General features: G+C 33.3%; 2 protein-coding genes across 3 annotated transcripts; one reads left to right on the top strand and one right to left on the bottom strand.

Moving 5' to 3' along the window:
* The first annotated feature begins 80 nt into the window (after window positions 1-80).
* Window positions 81-5,489, top strand: LOC133205190 (nicotinate-nucleotide pyrophosphorylase [carboxylating]-like). The gene is made up of 3 exons (XM_061340950.1): window positions 81-686; window positions 3,750-3,881; window positions 4,778-5,489. The coding sequence occupies exons 1-3, from the start codon at window positions 108-110 to the stop codon at window positions 4,991-4,993; spliced, it is 927 nt and encodes a 308-aa protein (XP_061196934.1). The 5' UTR covers window positions 81-107; the 3' UTR covers window positions 4,994-5,489.
* A 2,498-nt stretch (window positions 5,490-7,987) lies between these two features.
* Window positions 7,988-27,487, bottom strand: LOC133172097 (ataxin-2-like protein). Of its 2 annotated transcripts, XM_061306905.1 has the most exons (20): window positions 27,194-27,487; window positions 20,495-20,534; window positions 19,881-19,934; window positions 19,316-19,387; window positions 18,767-18,932; window positions 18,276-18,400; window positions 18,085-18,173; window positions 17,794-18,000; window positions 17,319-17,545; window positions 16,323-16,559; window positions 14,883-14,938; window positions 14,351-14,550; window positions 13,982-14,048; window positions 13,308-13,485; window positions 12,037-12,161; window positions 11,395-11,512; window positions 10,095-10,634; window positions 9,750-9,848; window positions 8,757-8,846; window positions 7,988-8,296 (listed from the first exon to the last, which is right to left on the bottom strand). In XM_061306905.1, exons 1-19 carry the CDS (start codon window positions 27,253-27,255, stop codon window positions 8,791-8,793), a joined length of 2,718 nt encoding a protein of 905 aa, XP_061162889.1. In that variant the 5' UTR covers window positions 27,256-27,487; the 3' UTR covers window positions 7,988-8,296; window positions 8,757-8,790. The 2 variants fall into 2 exon arrangements, with proteins under 2 accessions (XP_061162889.1, XP_061162890.1); XM_061306906.1 differs by lacking the exon at window positions 8,757-8,846.
* Window positions 27,488-27,599: the final 112 nt, after the last annotated feature.

Here is a 27,599-nt window from a genome sequence, read left to right as displayed (position 1 = left end):
TCCAGAAAGCCATGCGTAACATAAGGATCGGGCTCGATATTCCTTGACCCATTGACAGGTAAACAGTGCATTTAGTCTGCTCTTTAAGTGATCACAGATCAGCAACAATGTCAACGGAAGACCGCATATTGAATAATATATATAAACCAAGTTTTTCAAATGTTCTTTCACCAGTGACATTACAACACATGGCTCGAGAATGGTTAAAAGAAGACACACCAAACTTTGATTATGGTGGATTTGTTGTTGGTGAAAAAGAAGAGACTGCTCTTCTCCTAATCAAGAATGCAGGTGTTTTAGCTGGAAAACCTTTTTTTAATGCTGTCTTCAAAGAATTAGACTGTGTTGTCTCATGGGAATATGACGAGGGTGAATTTCTAGAACCTATCCAGTGTGTTGCAAAAGTTACTGGTAAAGTTCGTCAATTATTGTTGGGTGAGAGAGTGGCATTGAATTGTCTTTCTAGGGCTAGTGGTATTGCTTCTCTTGCAAGACAGCTAGCTAAGATTAAGGAGACAGTTGGTTGGAAGGGTGAAATTGCAGGTACACGTAAAACAACCCCTGGATTTAGGCTGGTCGAAAAATATGCTTTAATTGTAGGATCTGTTTCCACACATCGACATGATTTATCCTCAATGATAATGTTAAAAGACAATCACATCTGGACTTCAGGGAGTATTACACAGGTATCTTACAGTCAGGTGCACCCTCAATGTAGGTGTGAATTAATCTGCTTTTAAACTAACCTAACCTTAATATAATTAACCTAAATACCATTAATTCAAACTCTGTAGTGTAAAATACTCTGCTAGACGTACATGTACACTTATAATTATATATATAAAAATTCAATGATTTGAAGCAGCTTTTTTGATACAGGACCTTATATTTCTATGATAGTTGAATGGGAAAAGAACAAAACGCATTTCTCATGCCTTTTTTTCTTGAAAGTGTAATGTTAATTACAAATGAGAAAAAAATCCTAAGAACACATTCACATTTATAAACATATTGATGTAAAATAATTCTTTATTTATAATTGTGATAAATATCAGGTAGATGTAAAACTAGTCGTACATTCTAAAGCAACATTGATGCATTACATTTTTGTTAAGGAATACCCTTTAGAAACCTGTTTAAGTTAGATACATGTATTTATGAGGTATATGTGTATTCAGTGTTATCAGTGCCAAAATTCCATATGCCTGCTAACTTTATTAAACCCTTTCAATTTAATGGAAAATTTCAAAGGTTGACAACCTCTCTATGTATCAAGAATGTTTACATATTACGACTGAATCAACATGGTACCCCAGCCATTTACATATATTGACTTCTTTGGAGAAAATTTAAAGGCCTGGAGAAAAAAAAGGCCCACAGATACTTTCATCATTCTTTACTATATAGCTGTTACATGAATAGAAATATGTAAAATAGAGAAACACATATGAACTGCCATATTTATTTACAAATTCAATTTCTATATATACTTTTAGCTTATGCTTACTGTATAATATGTACATGACAGAAGCTAGAACAAATTAGGAATGCTATTACCAGGTACTTAAATTCCAATTCAAAATCTTTCATTTCATTTTTAATCTGTATCCAATGATATGCTAATAATAATCTGGTAAAGTTTTACTAATTTTCTCTACTTTCAACAGCAATTTTTAAACATGATTCAATATTGCTTTAAAAATTAAAGAGCAAAGAAAGTTATTTCCATTTGCTGTATATATATGTATACTTTTAGGTTGTGTATGGAGTGGAACATTTACATAAGCTAGAAAAAAAATATTCATGTTATACTAAAATATCTTTTAATTTATTTCTTGCATCTAGTATATATACAGATTTTCCCTCCTTTCAACAGCAATTGTTCAACTACATGTGATATTTTGCTTTAAAGAGCAAAGAAAGTTACCATAATCTTTAAGCTCTTTACTTAGGTATAGAGCCAGTTTTCATGTATCACCTATACATGTACCATGTATAATAAATGTCCATCTTAATTATCAGTACATATTTTTAGCTTAGAGTCAACTACATGTACCTTTGTTAATCTTTGTGATTTGAACTGCAATCTAATTTAGGTAAAAATGATCAGTAATTAAGTTCTAGCTGACAAGTCAGATAATCCTAAATATGCCATTTCCTCAGTGCTGATATTGGTATCTATGGATGTATGGTAGACTTGCTCCAGATGCTGCAATTTTGACCTCTATTTTCCAAGTTGATTGATCAGGTTGAAGTTTTTCAAGGAAGTTCATTTCCAAGTAACTAGCGGTATAAGGCCTACATGGACTAAATTTTCATAGATGATGCATCAAGGAATGCTTACTTCCAGTTATGCTTCAGACGCTCCTTTTGAAATATGCATGGTTTCCAGTTGAGTGATCAGGATAAAGTTTTAGGAGCAGATTTATTTACAAGTACATGTAGTTAGTACATACAGTTATAGTATGATCAATGAGGTAGTTAGCAAGATTCCAGTTCCCCAAGGCCAGGACTATTTCCCATGGCCAAGGGAATCTTGTTAAACTCCCTCAATGATATATTGATCTTTTTTAACTGTTTTATTATACCAATCAGGGATTAGCTCACTTGACTAATGAAAGGCAAAACAGTCCATTCACAATTACTTCTAGGGAAATATGACATCCAATGATTTTATTTTAATAAGGGAAGAATCAGTAAAGGTATAATAATATACAGTTAAAAGTACATCATTGAGGGTGTTGGGAAGATTCCAGTTCCCCAGGGTCAGGACTATTTCCAGAGGCTTTGCCTCGGGAAATAGTCCTTGTGGAAGGAAACTGGAATCAACTGGAATCTAGCTGCTAACAATTAACCCTCAATGATATACTTATAATTGTTTTATTATACTGATACAAATTTTGCACCTCAAAATGGGAATTAGTTCTTTCAAAGCGATACCAATTCAAATTTTGAAGCAGGAATTAGCTCACTTGACTAAAGCACCACAATATGGGGATTAGTCCATTCACAGCAATTACTAGGGAATTACATGTATTCACATCTAACAATCTAAATTTAATCAGGGAAAAATCAGTAGAGGTATAATAATTTATACCCCCTCCCAATTTGCATGAATGATGTATAAAAGAATATATTATTCTAACAGCTTTATTTTAAATGCTGCAGCTTACCTATATTTTCTAGTTGGGTGGCTAAGTTAAATGATTTTTAAGCAGCATCATTTGTTCATACTTTTAAATCATACCTAGACCATTTGGTATTATGAAAAAAAAATTATGCAACTTGACTCCAGGAATGCATTCTAGCTCTGGATCTATATTTTCGAGATAATTTACAAAAGGCTTGTAATGTTGAACTCAGCTAGACTTAATTGCATCTTTTAAATGCATTTAAAACATTTATGTGGTATGACTTTGACTCACATAGATGACATTCATCAAGGCCAACTTTATAATCTGATTACCTTTGTTTTACTCCAACTAATATATAATAGTATATATTATACGTGTATGTGGTTATGGTTTAACATTCTGGAAAATTTCCCTACAAAAAGCTTTTTTAAATCCTCTTTAACAGATGGAAAATAACTCTTACGATTTTCAGGTATAAGTATGAATTGCAACACATCTGAAACAAGAGTCACTGGAGAAGTGAAAAACATCTTTGAAAATTAAATACTTTTAAATACCTTTTGATGTTATCGTTACTTTTGACTTCTAACTTTCGACACTTGGTGATTTTTACAGGCTGTTAAAGATGCAAGAATTGTTGGGGGATTCTCCTTAAAAGTTGAAGTAGAATGCCGGAGCGTAGATGAGGCATTGGAAGCAGCAGAAGCAGGCAGTGATATTGTAATGCTGGATAATTTCTCTCCGGAGGTAAGACTTCTCACCAATGCTCAGCTAGGGTGTAGAGTCACTATAGTTTTCTCGAATGCACAGGTATGGTGTAGAGTCACTATAGTTTTCTCGAATGCACAGGTATGGTGTAGAGTCACTATAGTTTTCTCGAATGCTCAGATAATGGCATAGATTGAGTCATTAGTTTTCTCGAATGCCCAGGTATGGTATAGAGCCTCACTTTCTCGAAAGCTCAGTTTGAAAATGATCATTCTTGTCTCGTTCCCTAGCTCTTGAAATTGTGCTCTCATTTTGTTTCATTTAAGTTCTTAAAAAGTGATACAACAATGTATTGTGGGGGGGGGGGGGGGGATGGAAAAATCTTCATAGTGAACTATGGCAAGGTGGTGTCAATTAATTAATATTGTATGAAGGATATTTTAATGCATGATGTCACAGCTTAAAAATATGCAGTCATCCTTTATTAGATAATATGTAGAAAAACCTTTGGGTTTTCAAAGATGGAAAGAAGTAGACAATGAAGTATTGGGAATGTTGTAATTTAATTTTTTAAAAAGTAGGCAGAAGCACACCCTGGCATTTGTCATATTCAAGGTCAAAGGTTAAGGTTAAGATCATCTCAGAATTTGATTTTAGAACATCTCCTGATTAATAAATTTGAAGATAATTAAAACTTGACACATGATAATAAACTAAATAAAGGCATAATAAAGGTCACCTGCAAAAGTCGAGCTAAGCACACCCGCTTAACAAAATGTTTGGAGTAAACCAGAAGGTCAATTAGACTCTAAAGTTCAAAGATCAGTTTTGCATTTTGCCTAAGGACATAAAATTATCTAATACAATGACAGATTCAAAAAGGCAACTTTCTGAATGTCTATTATAACTAAAACATACTCTATTTTCATCAACAGGCACTCCCAGATGCAACTGAAAGAATAAAAGACAAGTTTCCAAATGTTTTGATAGAAGCCAGTGGTGGAATTACGGAGTCCAACATACAAAAATACATGATACCAGGTGTGGATGTAGTGTCATTAAGCAGACTGACCCAGGGTTATGATGTTGTTGACTTCTCACTGAAAATTCAGAAGGAAGGAGTGGATCCAAGAAATTTACCTGTTAAATGATGAATAGGAGATAATTTTAAATGTTAATGATGAAGTACAGTGAATGGAGATTTCAACAAACTATCCAAATACTGGATTAAGTTCGTTTCTTACAATAGTTTTAGGAGGGAGAAAAAAATTGAGCTGTAGGCTTTATTTTCAAATGTTATGAAAATGCATTATTACAGTTGAACATAATAGATATCTCAAACACCAATATCTCAAATACCATGGATATGTAGAAATCAGTTGGAAGTCCCATTCACTTTTTCTCTCTGTATTTACCTCAATATCTCAAACCCTTCGTATCTTGAAGGTTTTCCTTGGTTCAATTGAGTTCAAGATAACAATTAAGGTTTAACTACATTTATTTAGCAAAGAATGTAATATTGTTTGCCAATTTGCTAGTCTTTATAATGTCTAGTCTTCAAAATTATGATGAGCAGAATGGTCTTGTAATATTGTAAAGCTGCCTGAATAAAAGGGTTTTTTTTATTTTCAAGACAGAATACTTAGGGCAGACATAATACATGAATTGCAATAAAGCATTTATCTTAGTTAGTTATAGTTTCCTTCTGAATTAACGGATGTTTTAATGTCCAGAGGGTGTGACAGCTGAATTATTACCATATCAAAGCGTTATCATATCAAATGTCATTCAACAGCTCACACATACTTCACCATGTTTGTCTATTGACAACATTGAAAGAAATATGCAAGCTAGAGTTTTCTCCCTTGTCATGTTATAGCATACTCAGCTTTACAGAATGAAGAATTTCATCAAGTACATGTACTTTACAAATTGGATTATTTCTTGCTTCAAGTTACATCGGAAAAAAAAAGAGAGGGTGGGGTGGGGTGGGGGGAGTCTAACTTCCTTATAATCTTTGTTGGTCTCGTCTCCAGATCGAAGCAAAGTTAATTTCTTCAGTCTTAATCCCTTATACAGTAATTTTCCAGCTGAAATTTTCTTCAAACAACAAAATATACTGTTCTTAAGAATCCTGACCTTATTGAGAGTTAATTCCTCCGTTAACTTTCATCTCTGATAACTGAACACACCCATCTATACAGTTATCAAGGATTATATTTACTCAAGTAGGCTTTGAAATATTCAATGTTCAGGTGTTATAATTTTCATCTTGTCCTAATACAATGAAATTTGTAATGATTTTCAGTCTTTTGAAGTGAAATTTAAAGTAAAATTCTGACATTTGCCATCGTTTTGTCAATAACAAACCTAATGAAGAAAAAACATTGCATCTGTGTGATCCTTGAACTATTATTTGATCATCACTACACTATTGTGACTTGTACTAGTACATGCATGTATACCAATTCAGTTAAGAAGAAATATAGGCTAGAGTGTGGGAGGGTAATTAACATATGTAATAGTTATGTAGACACTTAAGAGGGGGGTAATATGGAAATGGGGTCCTTGTAAAAATTCATATTTGGTGAGGCATAAGCTGAGCCCAATATGCATTTTTTCAAGGACCCCATATTTACCCTTCCTAATGTCTACATAACAAATTTATCCTGTTCATAATTTTATGACGTTACTTGGAAATGGACCTGCTTCAAAAACTTCAACATGGTCACTTAACTGGAAAAAGATACCATAGATCATATCCAGCATCTGAAGGAAGTCTGACACAGTGTAATGGGCATCCTTAATATGTGTACCAATCATGTAATTTTTTTCCAGGTAAGTCTTAGTTACTTGGAATTGGACCTGCTTCAAAAACTAACCTAGTTACTCATCTGGAAAATATACCATAGATCATCTTGAGCATCTGAAGCATGTCTGAAGTGTGCATCCCTTAATGCATCGTTCTTGCTACTATTATCACAAAAGAATGAAAAGTTACTTGGGAATGCACCTGCCCCAGAATCTTTAACCTGCTCTCTCACTGGCTTGTCTTGATTACACTTCTATTTTATTACTAGACCAGTGATATCCCACTCCTTTCAAATTTTGACCATAAATTTTTTACTTCATGAAAAGTGCAAGGAAAAACATGCTCAAACATACTGAAAACTTTTTTTTTCTGTGTATCACAATTTATGCAAAAATATTCCAGAACACTTATTTTTAATTTGCTAGTTTTATTTTTGCGATTCTCCCAGTGGTTTATTAAGAGTTATCTATGTAATCTACATGATAAACAACTAGTGACAATTTTATGTGAATTGATTTTTTGCTAACTAAAACTGCTCGCAAAAACTGGATTATTGCAAAAAATACCCATTCTTCAGTAGAAATACTTTCAGATATAAAAGTTTTTCAACATGCTTTCTCAATATATCAGTCTTAAACACTCCGACAACCATTAATGAATTCTACCAAAAATTTTAAAGGATATAAACCTCACCATAGTATCTTTGCCCCTTTAACTGTACGCAAGGTACTTTTGTTGCACTTATAAAACAAATAATACCAAGTACTAGTAAGATATACATGTACTTGGATTGTAAAAAGCACGTTTTTCAAATTAATACCTAACAAAACTTTTTTTCCACCACTGTCTGTTGGACCTAGAGGTCAATAAAAATTACAGGCTCCATTGGGAATTCATCAGCTCTCTCCCTTCCACTTTCTATACATTTACAATTATCAGAAAAAGGGTTCTAAATATTAAAATGAACTGATTTCAATTTTTTTAAAAAAATGTTGTCTATGTTTATCAATCCCAACTTCTCATGCCTTTCTAACGAGAATTTATACAAGTGAGTAACCCAGTGCAATTGAAAGTATATCTTAAATTGGAATGCATTTAGGAGATAAGAATTTTCTACAGGCCAGCAGACTTTTTACTGGCCTCGGTCCTGTGAGTTTTGGTAAAGACTGCTGATTAATGACTTTGTGTAGGGAATTCAAGCCAATTCCAGGTTCCAAAACCATTAAATGATTGCTCGGCATGCCTTTCTCCAAGGAGAATGTAAAATCATGGGTTTCCAATAATGTAGTTTCCACACTTACAGCATTTTAAGTGAAAAGAATGAGAACACAACATTTCAGTAGTTTTTTTTTTATTTTTTGTGTTTTTTTTTTTAACTTTTATTCTACAAAAAGTCAACTTGGGCTGTTCTTTAGTAATAAAATCAGTTTGCTGTCCTGCAAACACTTTTAAGAACTGATATCACATTATATGCGTCTTGTAACTTCTCTCTCTCACACTTTCACACACTATCTAAGCTGGAAACTGTGAACACTTCTCGGGGAACATGTCAAAAATCTATTTTAATTTATCAGGTCCTCTTTTAAGAGCTGGCACAATTACTTTTTTGGCCTTGAGTTTAGAAATCAGAAGAGAGGAAAACCTGTAAAGAACAAGAGGAAATTTTTACCCTGACAACAAAATGAAAATTTTATGCCATGAAAAATTATTTGTAAGTCACGTGCAAAATGTGTTAAGCATGAACTAAAAAACACTAATCTCATGCACAAACACCATAAAAGCTTCATAACTTGGATGCAAATTCAGCAAAAATATAAATCTTGTGACATTAGTCACTCTAAAACAAGGCCCTAAGATTGCCCTGGTTATAACAAAAATTAAACTGAAAACATTTTATACAGAAGTCAAAATTTATAAATTTCTTCTTGCAAACCCCCTGCATTAATTGCTTGCATAGGCCAAATGCTAAATCAAGCTTCTTTTCTATTGTTTTTCTGAATAAAAAAATACTGTACCTCTTCCCAAGTCATGTTGAGCAGAATATTCTGATTAACTAACAATACAGAAATTCAAGTTAAATCAACTACCTAATAAGTACTTACAGAAGTATCTTATTTTTTCTAAAATTCTCCATTTTTAATGGTTTTGTTGATATGGTGGCACTGTCGCCACAGGTGGAGGACCACTTGCAACTGAAAAACAAATGAAGCAAGCATACAGTGAACAGAGGAGGGGGGCAAACTCAACAGCTTTAGAGTTAGGGGGTTAACTCCAATGTCAGGAAATCAACTGAATCAGTAGTAGGATTCAAAAGAAAGGCAACTAAGCATTCAGCAATTCAAAGATATGAAATGGAACTTTGTTTATCTCCCATTGTTTTGTCAATTTTTTTCAGGTAAACAATTACTTCAAAAATGCACATAGAGAGATCAGTCTGGCAAATATTAACAATTTAAGGTGGGTTTTCTCAGAAAAAGACCCTGCCTGAATAATTTCAGCTGTCAGATTTTTTTTTGTCTGTTTTGTTTTGTTTTTGCTTTTTGAAGCCCCAACAGAACAAGTATCTATGCTCGGAATACTTCGTATGGGAATCCAAAGAAGGAATGTAACCTTGCACATTTTTTAAAACATAAACCATGCAGTGTTAAAAAAAAATAATAAAACCTTAAAGCCAAATAAGCAATTGACATGCATTTTCACAGCTCAATATAGCTCCTTGCAAAATCCAATAGGATGCAGTTAGTGCTCATTCCAGATTAGAATGTCTACTCTTGTATCAAGTGCACTGAACAAATATATTATAAATACACAAAAATAAGATATTTGATAAGATGAAAATAAGATATAAATAAACATACTTTTAAACTAAATATATTCTTCAATAATATACATATATATTTATACAAAGAAAAATACAATGTTGCACAATTGTAAACAGATATTCTTGACAAGACTATCCATCTACAGGAATTTCATTGTCTCTGCATGAATTTTAATTCTAATTATTAGTTACCATGGTAGTATCTTTTAATAACTGCTGAAAACTTATTAATTTCCTAATTCTATTCATTGATCATCGAAAAATGAGTCCCCACCTTGTGGAACAAACTGGTGGACAACATTAGTAGAAGGATTAGATCCTTGATACCCTGCAGGCATTCCTGTTGGTTGCATCATGTGTTGTTGGTTGGGACCTATTCAACGACAGGTGGTAAATATCTTGTGCAATTTTTTTCTGTTTCTTTATAAAAGGTAACACTTATTATCAAACAAAAAAGAAAAAAAAAATCTGTTGTATGCTTGTGCCAAGTTTTATCTTAATTTACTCTGTATAATTGATATATTACAACTCATCCTCAACAGTTATGGATATGATCCACTAAAATAAAATAAATGCTGATAACAATGCAGTAATGATAGAAAACATGCAGAAGACTAACCTCCCATGTGTTGTTGAAACTGTTGGTTGTGTGCATGATGAGGCTGCACTTGTCCAGGCTGGGGACTAGGCATGACCACAATCTGTGCCCCATGGCCCAGCTGAGAGGAGGGCCCTGCATGCATTGACTGGTTGCCACTGGTTGGCATGTGTTGCTGTGTGTAATGCTGGCCTGTGGTGCCCTGCTGGAAGATGTGGTGCTGGGAGACATACGGATAAGGATTGTGCATGGTTTGTGGAGACTGATTCTGCGGACTGGGGATCAATGGCGGATGTCCCTGGATGTTAGTGGGTGCCATGTGTGGATAAGGTCCTCCTGCTGGCTGGGGTGTGCCGGAGTTTGGTGGCCGCCCCTGTTGATGTGTTTGAGAGTTTCCATGCTGTTGTACTGGACTAGGAGCTGGGTGTGTTATAGGTTGAGGTTGCCCTCCTTGTTGATTAGCTTGACTGCCCATATTGTTTGTTGCCATGGGCATGTGGGCTGGGTACGGAAACTGAGCAGCTGGAAGGTGAGCTGGCATTGGTTGAGCTTGACCAGGCACTGGATTTAATGAAACATCAAAATTACTCACCATAAATATATACATTTACTTGATTCAGTGTATCATAAACTTAGTTACAACCTTGGGTCCGGAACCCTTAACCCAGGAGACTTGAATTTCACACTTAAGGTAAGGCTAACTGCTGGATATAACCAGTCTCCTTAACTTTGCCCCCACCCTGGGTCCTAAATTTTGAATTCTGGGAAAACAATTTTTTCATTACTATCATAAGGTTTGCCTGGTAGATGTCCAGGAAAAGGAAATTTTCAAAGATACACTGTACATGTATATTGAATTTTCAATGCATAACCAACCCGTACCTACTTGGCCTGAATCCTAGAACAAAGATTCGTGTAATTTATAAATCAGCAAATAGCAAATTGTTTGTCTGTTAGATGTCCAGCAGTGAAGAAAATTTTAAATGTAATGAATTTTTATTGTACAATCAACTTAGCTCCTGCCATTATAAACAAGTACATTGGAAATTAGGAAGAAAACTGTCTATCACGATCATGTAAACAGATTGCCTAAGTGTAACGAGATTTCAAAATTTTTTATCAACTTAGCCGTAACTGAAGTCTAAACCTTAAGCCTGGTCACAAATTTCAAAATGCCTTTTAAAAGTTGACTGTTCTTTAAATTTATTGGATAAAATTGACTAAAGAAACATGTACTTTTAAGGAAAAGATAGCAGAAGGACTGGGATGACCTATACAACGGACTTATTCAAACTGTGGAACATACTGTATTGTAACTTACTAAATATTGTTGAATGTTGGTGTGATTGACTGGACTGAGCACCATGTGAAGTAGGCACCATAGGCATAGATGTCGGTGTAACCATTCTCCCCGTGGCTGCTGGCATAGGCATCACTGCCTAAAAATATTGAAAAAAACAAATCTACACACAGAGTTCCTCTTCAGGATCAATTAAAGGCATGATTTCTTCAGGGGCACCTGTTGAATCTTTATTCACTAAGTATAAATAATAAGGACACATTTCATATTCAAACACTTTCCCTTAGGCCATCCTTAAACAATTGTTTGTTTGGAATTGCCGTCTGGGAGGTTTCAGACCCAGAAGGGAGGGGGGAAATTATTTTTTTTTCAAAATTAAAAATTGATGATAAAAATCTCAATAAAGAATGAACACATTATTTTCTGCCTTTTTGTAAAGGGTATCTCCCATCAACCTGGAACCCAGTTTTGATTAGACCCTACACTTATTAAGTGATTGGGTAGCACATGTGGTAACAGGCCAAGTATTGATTGAATAAAAAAAATCCTTATTTTTGGGCAATAAAATTTTTCCAGGAGGGGTAATTTTAATGAGGCGGGAGGCAATTCCAAACAAACAATAATTTTATTTTGGCCTTAAGTGTGATCACATTCTATTGGTACCTGATAGTTATGGAAGTATGGTATGTAAGGTTGCTGGGCCTGTACGGTGGCTTGGTTAAATAAAGGCTGTCCAGTAGCAGCCTGGGCAGCAGTCAGATCATTCCTGGGACCAACAGAAACCACAGCTGAAAAAGACAACAAAAACAACAGCTGAAAAATAAAACAAACTACAGGACCATGAGGAAGCTCACAAAATTATACCCCTATTGCTATTTTTTTTAAAAGTGTCCAAAGATTTTTTTTTATATAAATGTTACATGAACTTGCCAAAAAGACCTTGGTTCAAGAAAATGAGACACCTTCTGATGATAGGTAATCTTTGTGTGAAGTATGAACTTCCAATGTTTCTCCATAAGAAAGTTTTGGACAAGACAAGATTTTTCACTTTTTCTGCCAATGACCTTGAACTTGCCATAATGATTTTATGTCATGGAGTTTCCATGTTCAAAGTTATGAACCGGCCTGATTGTTATGTTCAGGCAGATATAGACTTCATTTGCTGTGATGTTGAAAATGGACATCCTGTGAACTACACACATTACAAAAAAAAAAATCAATGCAATCAAATATTCCTATAAGAAATAGGACAGCTGGTAGTGTTGCATTGCTAGTAGGGATAGGTATCGCCAAAAATTTCGTAATGTAATATATCACAATTTTCCCCAAAAATATCGCAATAATATCGTGATATTATTATGTGCAATTTTTACTATAATTTTAAATGAATTTCTTACAGATATGCTTCATTTTTATTTACATACCGTATAAGCAGAAAATTTTAGCGATGATTGAATTTTGGCATTTTTAGCGAGGGTGTTGAGATTGCTAAAATTAAATATCGCTAACAATTTATTCTGCATTAAAGGTTGCCGTTATCTCTCTATGCACCAAGAAATCGCTTAAATTACTTCTCGCCAAAATTAAATACTGATTTTCAAGGACAAATTGCTAAATTTGTGTCTCACTAAAAATAACACTTATACAGTAATATAAAGCATGTTTGGATGCCGCCGTTTTACCATTTTCAACACTTTTTACACTTCTTGTAATTGTTATTTAAAAGTTTAAACAAATATATGAATAATTTCTGCAATTTATAATAATTATTAATTATTATAATTGGTATTTTAGTCTGCATTTCACGATACATATCACAAAATAAAAATCACGATATACATGTACCAGTATACCAATAAAATTGTGCATCAATAATTGCTGGTGAATAGAATTCTTTAAAGAATCTGAATCTAAATGATGTCCACATGACCTACCTCTTTTGACCGTCTTGAAGTTTTGAGGAGAAGGCTGGGGTGCTTGGTTGACCACTGTGGGAGGCATCACAGTGTATGTTGGCATATAAGGATGAGGCATAGGCTGAGAGATCTGCTGCATCATGCCCGGGTTTACTGGACTCTGGGTCTGAGGCCTCTGAGGAGGAGTAGGCACCTGCTACAAAACATATCCAAACAATATTTATGCTTTTTGTAACTTCTTATACATACAATGTATATCCAATCCAGGCCCGCTGAAAATTAGACGGGTGATCTTGCTATTAACTAGGCTTTTATAAAATGGCAAAGGACAAAATAATATCTACCTGTATTGTTGTACATATACATGTATATACAACTTAAAAACACATAAATGAAAGTGGGGATTAATCTTAACATTTATAAATTGCTTTTTAATCTACTTTAAACAAAACTTATAGGTATTTTTCCTTGACTATGTTGGGTGAATTCTACATGATCTAGGAAATTAAAAAAAAAACACCTGTGGCCTAAAGTTTAGGTAAACTGTTTTCAAAGAAGCAACTATAAAATGTGCAAAAATGTTGCTGATCGACTGATTGGAGTAAACAGTGATGTCATCAGTCACTCAGGTGACTTAAAATTTCCATAGGTAAGGATGGCAACTGACCAAAATCTTTTTGAAATTCACTTACCTGTTCCCTTCCCTTCCCCATCACAAATTCTTTTGCCAAGGGATTCAGGGTTGACCTTTTTGTAATGCTGAAACAAAAAAAAGCATATCATTGTTTAACCATTTCGCTACAGAATTTCCTCCTCATATTAAACATAAGTGAAACAAATCCTCGACATACTAAAACACATAAGAGAACATTATTAGAGCTAAGATACACTGTACTACAAGTCCACTTTCCTCTCTCAAATATTTTATGCTTCTCAAATATTTAAAACTTATAAGCACTCGTAACCGAAATAAAGCCTTTCAGTCTTCCTGGAAACAAACCCAATGACATATATTACCTATATCTCTTTCTTTGTAATACATGATTCTCTCTATCACTTACTCATCCTTCTCTGTTGCATTCTGTGGCTCAGCTGACTTATTTTCAGTAACAGGAGTTTCCTCTGCTGCAGGCTGGGCTGGGGGCTCTTCTGTAGGGGCAGCAGGTGGAGCAGAGACAGCAGCAGCAGGGGCTTCATGTACAACAATGTCTTCTGGCTTGGCTTCTACTGTCTCCTTATGATCCTCTTTCTTTCCATCAAACTAAACAAAAAAACAACAACAAAGTTACATCAACTCTACTTTCAACTTCAAATATTAATTAAAGATGGAACCATGAGTTTCTGTATAGACTACAGCTCTACTAAACTGTATTTATAATAAAGAGGAAAGAATCAGCTGAACATGAAACCCCCCTTTTTTAGATTTACACTCACAGGATTAAATATCCTAAACAAAAATTGAAGGAGGAGTAGTATATTCAAAGATTTCTGTACTCTTGGTTTGGAATACAAGCATCAAGATTAATGAAGCTGTTTATCTATTAATTTTTTTAAACTGCATTTTAAATATCAATTAACTACAGCAGTACTTACACTGACTTTGAAATTTTTTTTAAAATCCTTCAGGTCATTAAGAACATCTGTACGATCTGCAAACAAAAAGAAAACATATGTTTCATACATACTCAAAAAAAAAGTGATAGAGCCAAAAAAAATTAATACTCAGTTTCTCAGGAATTATATAAAAATATCTATTTTTAATTTTTTTTCAAAGAATCTCCCTTTATTTTGTGCAAAATTCAAAAAGCACTAGGAATTTTTACAAAAAACCAAGGGAATATTATGTTTGCCATTATTGCTGAGTAGAATATTTCATTAAAATAAAACACTGCATCAAAAGGGTATGAACATGGGGAAAAGAAAGTGCAAATATACATGTACATGTATATAAGCAATTTCAAAGATCACATTACCTTTCAATACTGTGGAATCATCTTGGTTCATGGGGGACCAATGTTTATGGATTTTGTGGGTCACCGTTACCCACAAATTTACATTCCCATGAACATGTATTTTGTAAACATATTAATTCACCGAATCTACAGTATAAACAAGTAACCTACAAATTACGTCCCCATGAACAAGTGAAATTTTGCTTGCCCTCAAACATTGACCCCAACAAATTAAAATGATTCCACAGTATATATTCCATGCATGTAAAATTTTGGGAGATTTCTTTAATATTGATCCCCCATCCCCAAAACTGCCCATCTCAATAATAATTTTATAACAATATGCCCATGGACTTTAATGGTCATGAGTAATTAGACCATCTGTACCCTCAGTATAACTAAGTTGACACAATAAAATATTTGAGCAATTCTCCTACCACAAACTCATAATCTGTTCTTCCATGGAAAAAAAAAAATAAAAATAACATTCAAAGTGCTGAAAAATTGATCAGGTAGGGACAATTTTTGAGAAGTTGGTAGGAGTACATGAAAAAAAAAATTATTTTATTGTTGGCTTAAAGAAGATGTTTAAAAAAATTCACTTGCTTTTGATATACCACTGCTTGTTATTGCTAAGCATGTACATTTTGTCTCCTAGATGCTTGTTAATAAATATGACTTTTTTCTTTTAAGATGAATTGCATTATCACTTCTAACTGCAAAACAGCCCCACCTAAGGGCTTGAACCCCTTGGTTAGAAGTTCAGAATTTCACAGTTTGAGAATTCCCTTGCTTGTTTTGCTAGAATCACTTGGTTTGTGTCCTCGATACTTGTTAGTAAAGGAGTTTTTTTTATGAAATTGGCCTCGTAGTTTCACAGAACAAGTTCAAAATGTTTAAAAGTTAAGCTAATGGATGATGAATTGATGGATGGCCAGTAATAGCAAAATAATGTTACCTGAGTGACTTGGGTGACCTACAAAGTGCCCAAGGGTCTTTGCATCTGTTTAATTCTATGCATCATTTTAAATTAAATCACTTAGAATTAAAAATACTTGCGGAGAGTTCAAAATCTACTTACTTCTGTGAGCTGAGCTCCTCCTGTCAGGCTTTATGGGTACAGGAGACGTGTGGGGAACAGGATCAGGTTTCTCAGGGGCTACATGTGGAGTCACCGGTTCTTGTTTAAGACTAGATTTCACATTAGTGTCTATATCACTTCTCTTTTCTTCAGGACGTCGGTCCTCTTGTCGTTTGTCCCTCTCCACACGATCATCTGCTTTCCTTTCTTCTGACCTCCTGTCTCTTTCATCTTTATCTAGAAAATACAATTAAAATCATAAAAACCTAAAATCATACAAAAGTACTTCCAAGTAATGCAATGCAGGATGACTAACCTATCAGTACATTTTAGAGCTGGGACAATACAACCTTTTCTATATCGATACGTATCACGATATTTGAGCCACGATACGATATGCCTAACGTATCACAATATGTTGAATTGATTATAAAATGTTTTTCGTATTAAATTGAACGAAACATTTCTTCACAAATAAGAAAAATTTATTCAAAGAAGTTGTATATTTGTTCTAAAACAAAATCATTTTACCTAAGTGGTATTAATTATCATGTATTTCATATTTATATTTAGCATATTTATTTTATATATTTAACCCAAAATGTTAAGTAAACAAAGAAAAACATAAGTCAGATTTTTTTTTTGCAATATTTTGATATTTCTTCACACATATCGATATGTGTATCATCCTCACATTAAATCGATATTATCGATATCTCGATATATCGTCCCAGCCCTAGTACATTTACTACTTACTTGAATCCATTTCTGAATCAGTATCCCTAACCTTAACTTTAAATTGCTTACAATGCTGATTAATATTGTGAAGATTATTAAAGCTGAACTTTTAGGTTTTTACAACACCATAATAAAATGACAGTTGAATCATTTTCCCCAAATGTCTTTCTACCATTTATTTGACCAATTCTATTTTAAGAAAAAAAATCTTCCAGATCTTTTTCTTTACATTGCACATAAATAGACTCCTAAACTTACCGGCCAATCCATTGAGTCTTGGCTCCTCTGACGAGGTCTGATGATGAGGGGGGTGGTGGTGGTGGGGAGGGGAGGAGTGATTCGGATTCGGATGGAAGTTATGCGGATGGTGGTGATGAAGATTTTGTAACCGTGGTGGAATTTGACTCTGAGGTCGCTGGTTCGATGAGTAACCCCCTCGACCCCTGTTCCCCTGCATTCCAGAGCGTTTGTTCGGGGGGATGTACCTGCAAGATCATAACAAATAAATAAAACCCTATATCATCTGAACAGAGAAAAACATAAGTCAAAAATTTTTCTGACAAAAATTATTCCACTGAAATGAAATGGTCACTACAGCTAATCTTAACAAATAATCACAAAGTTCTTTATTTACAAAAAAGCTGCAACAAATACAGGGAAAAAATTCTTTTTTAAAATCAAGTCTTAATTGTTTCCAAAACTCTTATCTAAACAAATGCAAACTATGTCTTACTTTCCAGAGTTTCCAGAACTCAGCATATTAGTATTATTTTCATTCGTCCTTTTGACAGCACTAAACTTTTCCTCCTCGTCACCATCCCCATTCTCTAGTGAGATGTGCTGCTTGTACTGCTCACTCTTCTCGATTTCATTGGCTAGTCTCTCAGCCTCTTCTTCACGATTCCTGAACTCCTTGGTATCTCTCTTCTCAAGGGGTGTCCTGAAAAGTTTAAAAACAATAAAGAATCTCCAATGCAACACCTCATATTGAAACACCATTGCTCATAATGGATGCAATACTTACGTATACTGTGTTAAGCTATCATCATACTTTGACTGTACATTGAATTTTTCTTCGTTTGTTCGGAACATTTCATTTGGATCCCATCCATTCTGAAATTGAATGAAATAACAAATTTTGAAAATAATATTCTCTGATTATCTTAATACACTACAATTAGACAATAAACTTTCTTTTGGTTCATGTGTACTTACAGTGGGCTCTCTCTCTAATCCTCCTAGCTCCTCCCCTTCTCCCCCTTCCCAAGGCTGCAACACTTTCAAATCTGCCTCTGAGTGATTGCTATTGCATTTGCTTATTGCTGAGTCTGTAAATGTATCTGCAAGAAACAACCAAATCCATTATATGTGACTGTATTTAAAAGACACATATGTAACATATTTTAAAGTTAACGGTTTAACAAATATTTGAAAGTCACAGGTTGTACGTTAGAGACATCTGTTACCTTGCAATCTATGAAATATGAAATTAAAAAAAAACAAAAAAACGACATTTGAAGTCACAGGATTTAATTTGGGCTTGGAATGAAACATTATGACAAAAAAAAAGAAAATAAATCAAAAGAATAATTATATATATCAAAATACATTTTCTGCAATGCATGTTTTAAAACATTCTGATACATCATTAATACATTATACATGTACATGTATAAGCAAAGTTTTCTGATTTTTTATTTTGCTACCTTTAACAGCATAATCTAGATCAACATCCACAGAGGTGATAGAGAGAATATCTGACATGTTGAAGATGACTTTTTCAATCAGTCTATCCTTGGAAGGAGTTGTATTATTGGTGTTGTTGTTACTACTCTCTTCATGTTTGTGGGCCATTTCTAACACCACGTCCATCTTCATCAACAAAACAAAACATTACCATACAAAATCTAAATCTCAAAATGTCCTAACAATACTAAATTATTATCTACACAAATTTTGTGAGATAAAATTTAAAGATTTCTATAATGTGCCAGATATATTTGTATACACACAATTATGTGTGTGATTTCTTCCATTTGTCTACAATTTTGCTGCAGAATCTTTTGACATGCATCATTATAAACAAACTTTGTCCATTTTTAAAGTCATTAAAATCCTCTGCTTCTTACAACTGATTAACCTCATTTAAATTCTGTACATTGAGGATAGGGGAAGGGGAATAAGAATGAAACTACAGAAAACTTCGTCAGTTTTTAAATATGATTTGCTGCAGATCAATCTCATTATTTTCTCACCTTAGGACTGTTTGTTTTGAGAATACCATCATACACACCACCATTCTTTACTTGTAACTGAACAACACAACCCTGTCAAAAGTTTTAAATCTGATAAATTCTGGGAATATTTCATTACAAATTCCAATTCTGCAGTTAGACAATAACCATAAAAGTCTACAAAGAAAGATTAACTGACTTAACAATCAGTTTCTTATGTAATTCTAATTATGAATTGAGACAGCTTAAGATTTATAAGTGTAACAGGAAAGGAGAAAATGTATGGCTGGCCGAGGAATCGAACCAGGAACCACTGCATCTCTAGTTAGGTGTTCTACCAACTGAGCCACCCAGGCCAATATCCACAGCCCAAACCATTACATAAGATAAATGTATTAAATTTACGAAAATAAATCTAAAAATTAAAAAACTGTAGATAATCTTTGAATATTTGGAGATCTACATACATAAATTTTTATAAAAATTGTAAAAAATACCTGTATACAGTTGACTTAAAAAAGAGACCTCCTGCATTGATTTCCTTAGATTCTTTTTCATAAACACTGAAATGAATCCAAATACTTACAACGAGAGAGGCAAGAAGATGCGAGAATCTGGGATTCGAGTAAATTCCATCAAACTGTTAAAAAAGAAGAAAAATCCCATTTTAACTTCTTAAATCAAATCACATTTTCTACCATGTGTATATCAATTTTTAATCAAAACCTGCTAGAGTGTAGAAATCTGCTTTTCTCTTAAATATTCAAAAATCAATACCATTATAAACATTCACTGATATTGCCATTGTGAAAAAGCAACAGCTCAGCTGATTGCGAAAACAAAGCTGGCACGTGTCCAAAAAATACACAGGTTGGCCTCTTTAGATGTATTTCCCCCAAAAATCTGATCCAATAATATCATTATAACATTTCTTTGTTTAGTACTTGGTACAATGTCCTAATAAACTGCCATAACCATGATTCACATAATAAATCAAAATGTACATGTATCCTTAAACATGCCGAAAAGACTTTTATGATGAATTCCAAACCCTCATGATGATTATAAATATGTCTGTGTCAAAATGTTCTTCAAAAGGTGTACACATGTACTTAAAAAAGAAATTTGATTTCTTGAACCATTTATCCCCCCCCCCCCAAAAAAAAATTCAAACAAGGAGTATATTGAACTGTTACTTACTGCTATATTTTTGTCATAGCCTCTAGTTCTGTTGTTATTTCTGTAAAAATAAATATTTAAAAACTGAATATAAAATACATTAATTTGCAAACATCTCAAGATCTTATGAACTAAAATTCAATATTCCATTAAATGTGTCACAGGGCCCTTAAAATTTGAGAATGGAACTGAGACCATGATATTAGGAAATGAAGTGACATTTGGTCTAAAATATGGAATGTCAGTATCTACACATTAATGTAGAAAAGACACTCTTATAACAAGTGTAACTGAACTATATATCGATTGAATGACATTCAAATGTTGTAAAAACATTATTCATTGCTGAATAAAAGTCCCTATGTTTGAAGAGTGTTTAATGCAGAAATACTGCAGAAGTTTAAGTTTGTACAGACCCAAAAAATGTTACCTTTAATTTGCAAGTCTTATTTATTTCAATCAAGAAATGTGTAATTACGATCATGTATCTTAATTTTGATCTTTGTGTCATACCTACAATAATACCTATAATCACACGTGTTATCCTAACTTTCATTACTTTGAAAGCTTTTAAGTGCAATGTCCTCAAAACTGTAATATTTAATTTGCATGTGCCTTGAAAATTAGCAGGTCCTTGTTTTCCAGGTTCATGTACTTGCATAATACTGAATTATAATTAACCAATACTTTTAGTAGAAAGTTCAAGGAACTCTATATTATGACCTTGAACTTTAACATATTTTGCATTTATTTCCATGACTTATAATTTCAAGTTCTGCCAATTTGTCTCCAGTAAAATCCACCTGCTAGACACTGTACAACCAGTGATTTTTTTTTATTCCAAATTTAGGTCCAAATATCGGCGATCGGCCCTTTCCCCTGTCAAAAATTACCAAGTTTTTCCCAATTTAAGTTGCTTTTTCCCCAAAATAAAACCATGATGAAAATATAAAGACAATCATTGACAACTTTCAAAGAGTAAAAAAAATAAGAAAGTTATAAAATTTAATGTACATGTAGAACTGTGTCCAATTTGTTATTTTATAAGCAATACATTGAATAAATGATGTTAAAATTACTTATATATTTCATTTTACCTGTAAATTAAAGGTAACTACAATCATATTGATTTTTCCCAAGTTGACATAAATGTCGATGATTTTTCCCAATTGTAAAGGCCCAGGCCCCTTTCAAAAAATGTAGAAAAATCACCGACAACCAGGGTTGCAAATAACCACTTGCCCACTCACAAATGCGAGTAATTTTGCCTGTGGGTGACCAACTCTTGAAGATGTTATCGCCCACATGGCAAATAAGAATTTTAACAGACCTTTTCCAAAACCAGATCGTGGTTTGGTTCTACTATAAAAAGCACTTTCCTTTTCACCGTTTTCTTCCTATAAAACATCTTCAAGACCCAGAATCGTGTCGATGATATGCTTTCTTTAAAGTATGAAAATTCCTTTAACAATTATTTAATTTTCCTTTTTTTATTCACAATTAGCAGCTTTATATTCATTAATTTTCCTCCTCAAATAAGAATGTTGAAGACGTTTTCTGATTTTTTGCTGCTTACCGTGGGTTAAAATATTACACGTTATGAACTTTGAAAGTGGGTAATCTAAACTTTCTGTAATTTTGCGATAGAAACATATAATTCAAAATACATGGCATTGCCTTGAAGTGAATGAAAACATGGAATTTCATACAAGTGATGTCAAAATCTGCAGGAAAAATTAAAAAGAAATACTGTGGAGTATAAAGTATTTTTCTCCAAGATTATCTATAAGAAAACTTAAAGATTTTTTTTTACAGAGTGAACAGAAAATTGTGGGCGCCAAGATATCGATGTGAACTAGTAAAAGTTTTTGTAGTCTGGGCCCCACATGGCCCCTAAGGTTTAAAATGTTATTTGCAACCCTGTACAACATATTTATTCTACCTAATTGCTGGAAACTACTGTTGTTCTCAAATATACTGTTACTTTAAGAATGTACTTCCTTATATAGCCTATTCTTTTGTGATCACTATAGATCTGAATTACTTGCACTTAATGTATACTCAAATAGTATTTCAAAAGAAATCAATTGATTGTGTAAACTTAGATCTGCATAATTGCTAGAATCCATGGTAACCGGGGATGTAATAGGACAATCATTAGGATAACACACAATTCTAAGTTCAATAAAAAAATAATATACCCCTCCTAATTGTTTACATTGAGCTTTACAACTTGAATTATAAATGGTCAAAGAATATTAAACATTGTATAAGACTAATCATGTCTCTGCTGTTCTTCAAAGGAAGATTTTTTTTTCCATATCAAGGTCCCACCTTAACCCGAGGTGACGGAGGACATGATTTGGACAAATTTGTATCTCCACTATTTCAGGAAATTTCACTTTAGTATCATTTATTCTGGCCCAGTTGTTATTGAGAATAAGATGGGTTTTTTTAAAAAAAAAAAAAACAACCTATTTTTTTGCCTTTTCTTGATTATCTCCCCTTTCAAGAGGGTGTGGTCTTTCATTTCCCCCTTCACCTAAGAATGCTTTGTGCAAAGTTGGTTAAAATTCATAAGTGACTGGAAAAGATGCCGAAAATGTGGAAAATTAATAGACAGATGGACAAAATTAGAAAAGCTCCCTGAACCCTTTGGTTCATGTTGTGATTTATATAAAAAAAAAAATCCTGTGAAGAGCATTGTAAATTTACACAGTCTATTCAAGAGTTGTCCAATTTTCTAAAACACTCTCAGACATCATGGACATTTGGTCTGACACTGTGAAAGGTTCTGTCAGACTGGACAAAGTTTTGCAAGACCAGATACATGTACCTTATTTTGTAAAAAAGAAAAATAAATAAATGCACAAAAAATAGTTGTATCACACACTTTACTTTTCTTACTGGTAGAGAGCCTAGTTAGCAAATTTGATTAGCCATCTCTATTGTTTACATGACCATCACCTGTGCATCCCAATTCCTCCAGATCTTTAAAACTTAATTTGCACCATGTATAATTTTTAAAGCAGTCATTTGGACCGACATTTTCTAGTAAGTTATGTCTGTCCAATGTTTTACTGGCCTTTCAAACAGGAGGGACAGTCTTCAACAACTCTGCTATTTCAATTTCCAAACAAAAATCTTTTCAATTTTATAATGTACCCGGTACTATTTTAAAACATTTATTCCTTAAATACAATTTCGAACAGCAAACTTTGATCTTTGATTACCATTGTAATGCAATCTGTAACATTAAATGTTATACCTCCAAAAAAATGTCTTTTGAAACATTTACTGTTACAGTTTTTAATATCCAATGTTCACCAGTCAGGGGTGAGACTGAAATCCGTCATTTTAAAATGATGATTTTTAGTCATAAAATAAAATTTTTATTATGACTTAAACTCGTCATTTTTAAGAAAATGACCAAAAACAGTCATAAAAATTTAGAGTGTTTCTAGAATACCGATCGAGTTACCTCTCTTTGAAAAATGTTAGATCCACCAACCGAAAAAGGACAAAAAACATCGTAAACAAACTTCATTTCTCTAATACAGTTGACTACAATACTGGTTATGTTGACAGTACAAATTTCCCAAGCAAAAATAAGAGTGGAAGAGTTATTTGTCAATTTATTTGCATTAAATAGGAAAGAAGACGAAAATGACGATATTCTGTCTTTTTTCAAAATATAGGGGGGTCTGGGCGCACTGAAATACCTCGCTTGTTTTGCGGGGCGCACTACTTTTTTCTGGATTTAACTTTTTGTCGAGACTTTTCTCTACAAGTATGTATTCTTCCAGAAGGTGTACCATATGTTTTTATAGGGCTAAAAGCCATGTAAAAATGGCAAATTAGTTCTACCAAAATTAGACCTTTTACCGCTATATAATAACTTTCACCTTCCATGTTGATGTTCTAACGCACATGGTCGGCAGTAATTAGTGACCCGGATGAAATGAAACTTGCGTAAACACTCTTCTTCCAGCGGTGAATTCAAATTTTGCTTTTATGTAACCAGGATAGAAGAATTAAGTTGAAAAAGAAAATATGACGATAGTAAGTCATATTGACAAAAATGACGAAAATACGTAGTTAGTAAATATGACGATTATCCATCATTTTTCAGAAATGACGGATTTCAGTCTCACCCCTGACTGTTCACAGATCATCTTTAATCAAAAAAATAATATAACAGAAATGATCTTAAATAAAATTATTATACGTTTTTAATCACTTGTAGATCACTTACACACTACAGATTACACTGTTGCATAAGCTAACTATATTCTAATTATATAACATGATTGTTGATTATAAATACTTCAAATAAAGTAAAAGCCAGCTGGTAAAACCCAATAACAAAATTTAGCATTAAGGTGTCTTGACCCTGATAAGAGAGATAACTCTCACTTGGATTAATAACTATCATTCCTTTATATAATAGTCAAAAGGCCATTTTTGTCAAATTTTGTCTATGAAGGTGTGCTGAAATGGTGTACATTTTACAGTTTTACTTATAAATTAGATTTCTTTCAGAAAATCAGCAGTAATGCAAACTTATATATGGGTGAACAGAGGGCTGACAAACCTTAAAGCAATATGAGCTGCACTTTTAAGAAATTTATTTTGCAGCTGTTAAAATGTGCGCTGTTATGATAAATCTGTATGTAATTTAAACCTTTATAAACAATTAGACTATAATAAAGTATTAAATTTTTTCAGAAGAAAGGTTCCTGAACAATGGAATGTATAGTATCATATAAAAAATCAATATTGTACAGGACAACAATTATAATGTAAATTTGCTTCAATCAAAGCTCCATCGCAAATACAGACCTGCCTACCCTTTTCATTGCGAGGGTGTAATTTCAATACTCATTTTGGCGGAATTTCAGAGATTAAGGCGTAATTCTTTATGTTTCCTTAGTTTGATGTTTTGCAATGATACTATATTGTCTAAATAAACCTGTAATTGTACATCATTGAACAAAGCAAGCATGAGTGTTCCATTTTCAAATCATTTATTGAAAAAAAGGCCATGTGTTGTAAAACTGGTATCCTAAATGCAGTTATATCAAATTTATTTAACTTACATGCCTAATGAACTTTTGGAAAATTTATAGAAAATTACATAATTCAAAGTTTCATTTGCATGTTAATACAAATTCTACATCATTGCGCTATTTCGGTTTTGTTTTCCTTACATTTACTTGTCTCAATGTTGTTCTAAGCAATGTAAGAATGAACGGAATTGAAAATTAAACTGACTTTACTTATTGCACATTTCATTCAGAAGTTTTTTTTCTTAATTTTGGCATGCCACCCCTTTAAAAGGCATAACTACAAAGTATATTACGTACTATGTTGTTTATATCGTAAATAATCAAATCGTGAAGAACCAAAACCCCCTATTAATTAGTATTAATTACCTTCTCGTTTTTTTTTTAGGAAAGCCTTTACTTTAACTCTCAAGTTAGCCTTTCATTAAGTTGTCTAGGAAAAATAGTTAAAAGCGTAAAATTATACTTCATGGCATAACAGCGTAATTTCATGGTAAAAAGCGGAAGAATTACGTCAAAAAGCAGAAGGGTAGGCAGGTCTGCAAATATGAACAACAGAAGTTTATAATTGTTCTTTATTTCTGTCATTGAAATTGTTAATTACAATTCTGCCCAAAAAAAGTTCCACCATCAAAGATGCAGCTCATATTGCTTTAATGTAAGACCTTGCTTTACACCTGATACTAAATCTGAAATCTTTATTTTGAACTCATAGTCATGAATTCTATGTTCAGCTCAATTCTCATATTTTGGACTTGCAACTTTATTAATAGAAGTGGACAAAATAAAAGCTTGAAAGAAGTAACTTATTCCCATCTGAAGTGATCATTAATACTTAAGTTTCTTGAAGTCAAATCTATTCTAATGTTTAATATCAATATGCATCATCTTGCAGTAAAAATAAGGAACTAGATTGTTAATGGATGGGGCATTAAGGCTGGAGATACTTATAAGACAGGGCATTCAAACTGCTAGATGCAAACTGAGATGTACATTAAACCTCTGAAAAATGTGATTACTCTATCTTCCCACATCCACCCTCATCTCAATGGATCTACATGCACATGATGACACCTTTTTTTCACACAAATCTGTCACAAAGGTAACATTTAAAGGCTTCTGCAAAGGCATTAAACATCAATGAAAATTAATTAAAGAATACAAATTCCTGAAAATGGATTAAACATATTTGTGATCTCATTACCTATGATCAGTATAGTCACAACTTTAGATGTATCGGCACTAGTACACATTTAGATCTTTGTAAAAGTAACACTTATTAATCAGTTTGGCAGGCAAGAGGGGGGTTGATTGGAAGCATAGTATGCATGCATATTTAACACACTTCAATGGTATGTATAGGTATATATATACAAGTTCAGTGCTGTGACCTTCATTATACAATGGCTATCTCGAAGTAATAATGATGCCACAATTACATAAGACTTCCTCTGCACCAATCAATTTGGTGCCATTTTTATCATCTAACTGCAGCGTGGACCGAGTCTTGCTGCTTCCATGAAAGATAAAACACGTCATCGATAAGCAACTTAGGTTGGCCTGCATCACAACGATTAGTTCTTATTGTGATAGTGACAAACGCAATAACTCATATCGTTACAGAAAAATAACTCAAGACAGTGAAGACACTGACCTACTGACAGATGGCCCAGAGTTTTGACGACTTTTCCGTCGATTCACATTCATCGACATCATGGGAAGCTTGTCAAGTCGTGTTTAGCAAGTGCGTGATTTTAACAAGATCTCATACCGGTACCCGCAGGTGACCAATAAAACAATCGGCAGTTACTAATACTGTGAACATCAAATTAAAAATAAATACACCTGATGATATCTGACATCAAACAAACACGAGTAAACTTAGTGTTGACACAAGTTACAGGCTGAGGGCGGCGCTGTAATATATATCTCAGGTTAATAACACAACATGGAGGGTGGAACTACTTTTATCCGAGGATTATAATACTTGATAATTCATAAAATGAATCATTTGAAGTTATAATTCTTGGAACATATTAATTCATTTTATTTCAAACTGT

This window comes from Saccostrea echinata, unplaced genomic scaffold (assembly GCF_033153115.1).
Source record: "Saccostrea echinata isolate AGI-Se365-2 ecotype Australia unplaced genomic scaffold, CSIRO_AGI_Sech_v1 ptg000054l, whole genome shotgun sequence".
Classification (NCBI taxonomy): domain Eukaryota; kingdom Metazoa; phylum Mollusca; class Bivalvia; order Ostreida; family Ostreidae; genus Saccostrea; species Saccostrea echinata.
Note: the sequence above shows the minus strand (reverse complement) of the source record. Positions and strands in the feature narration are given on the sequence as shown.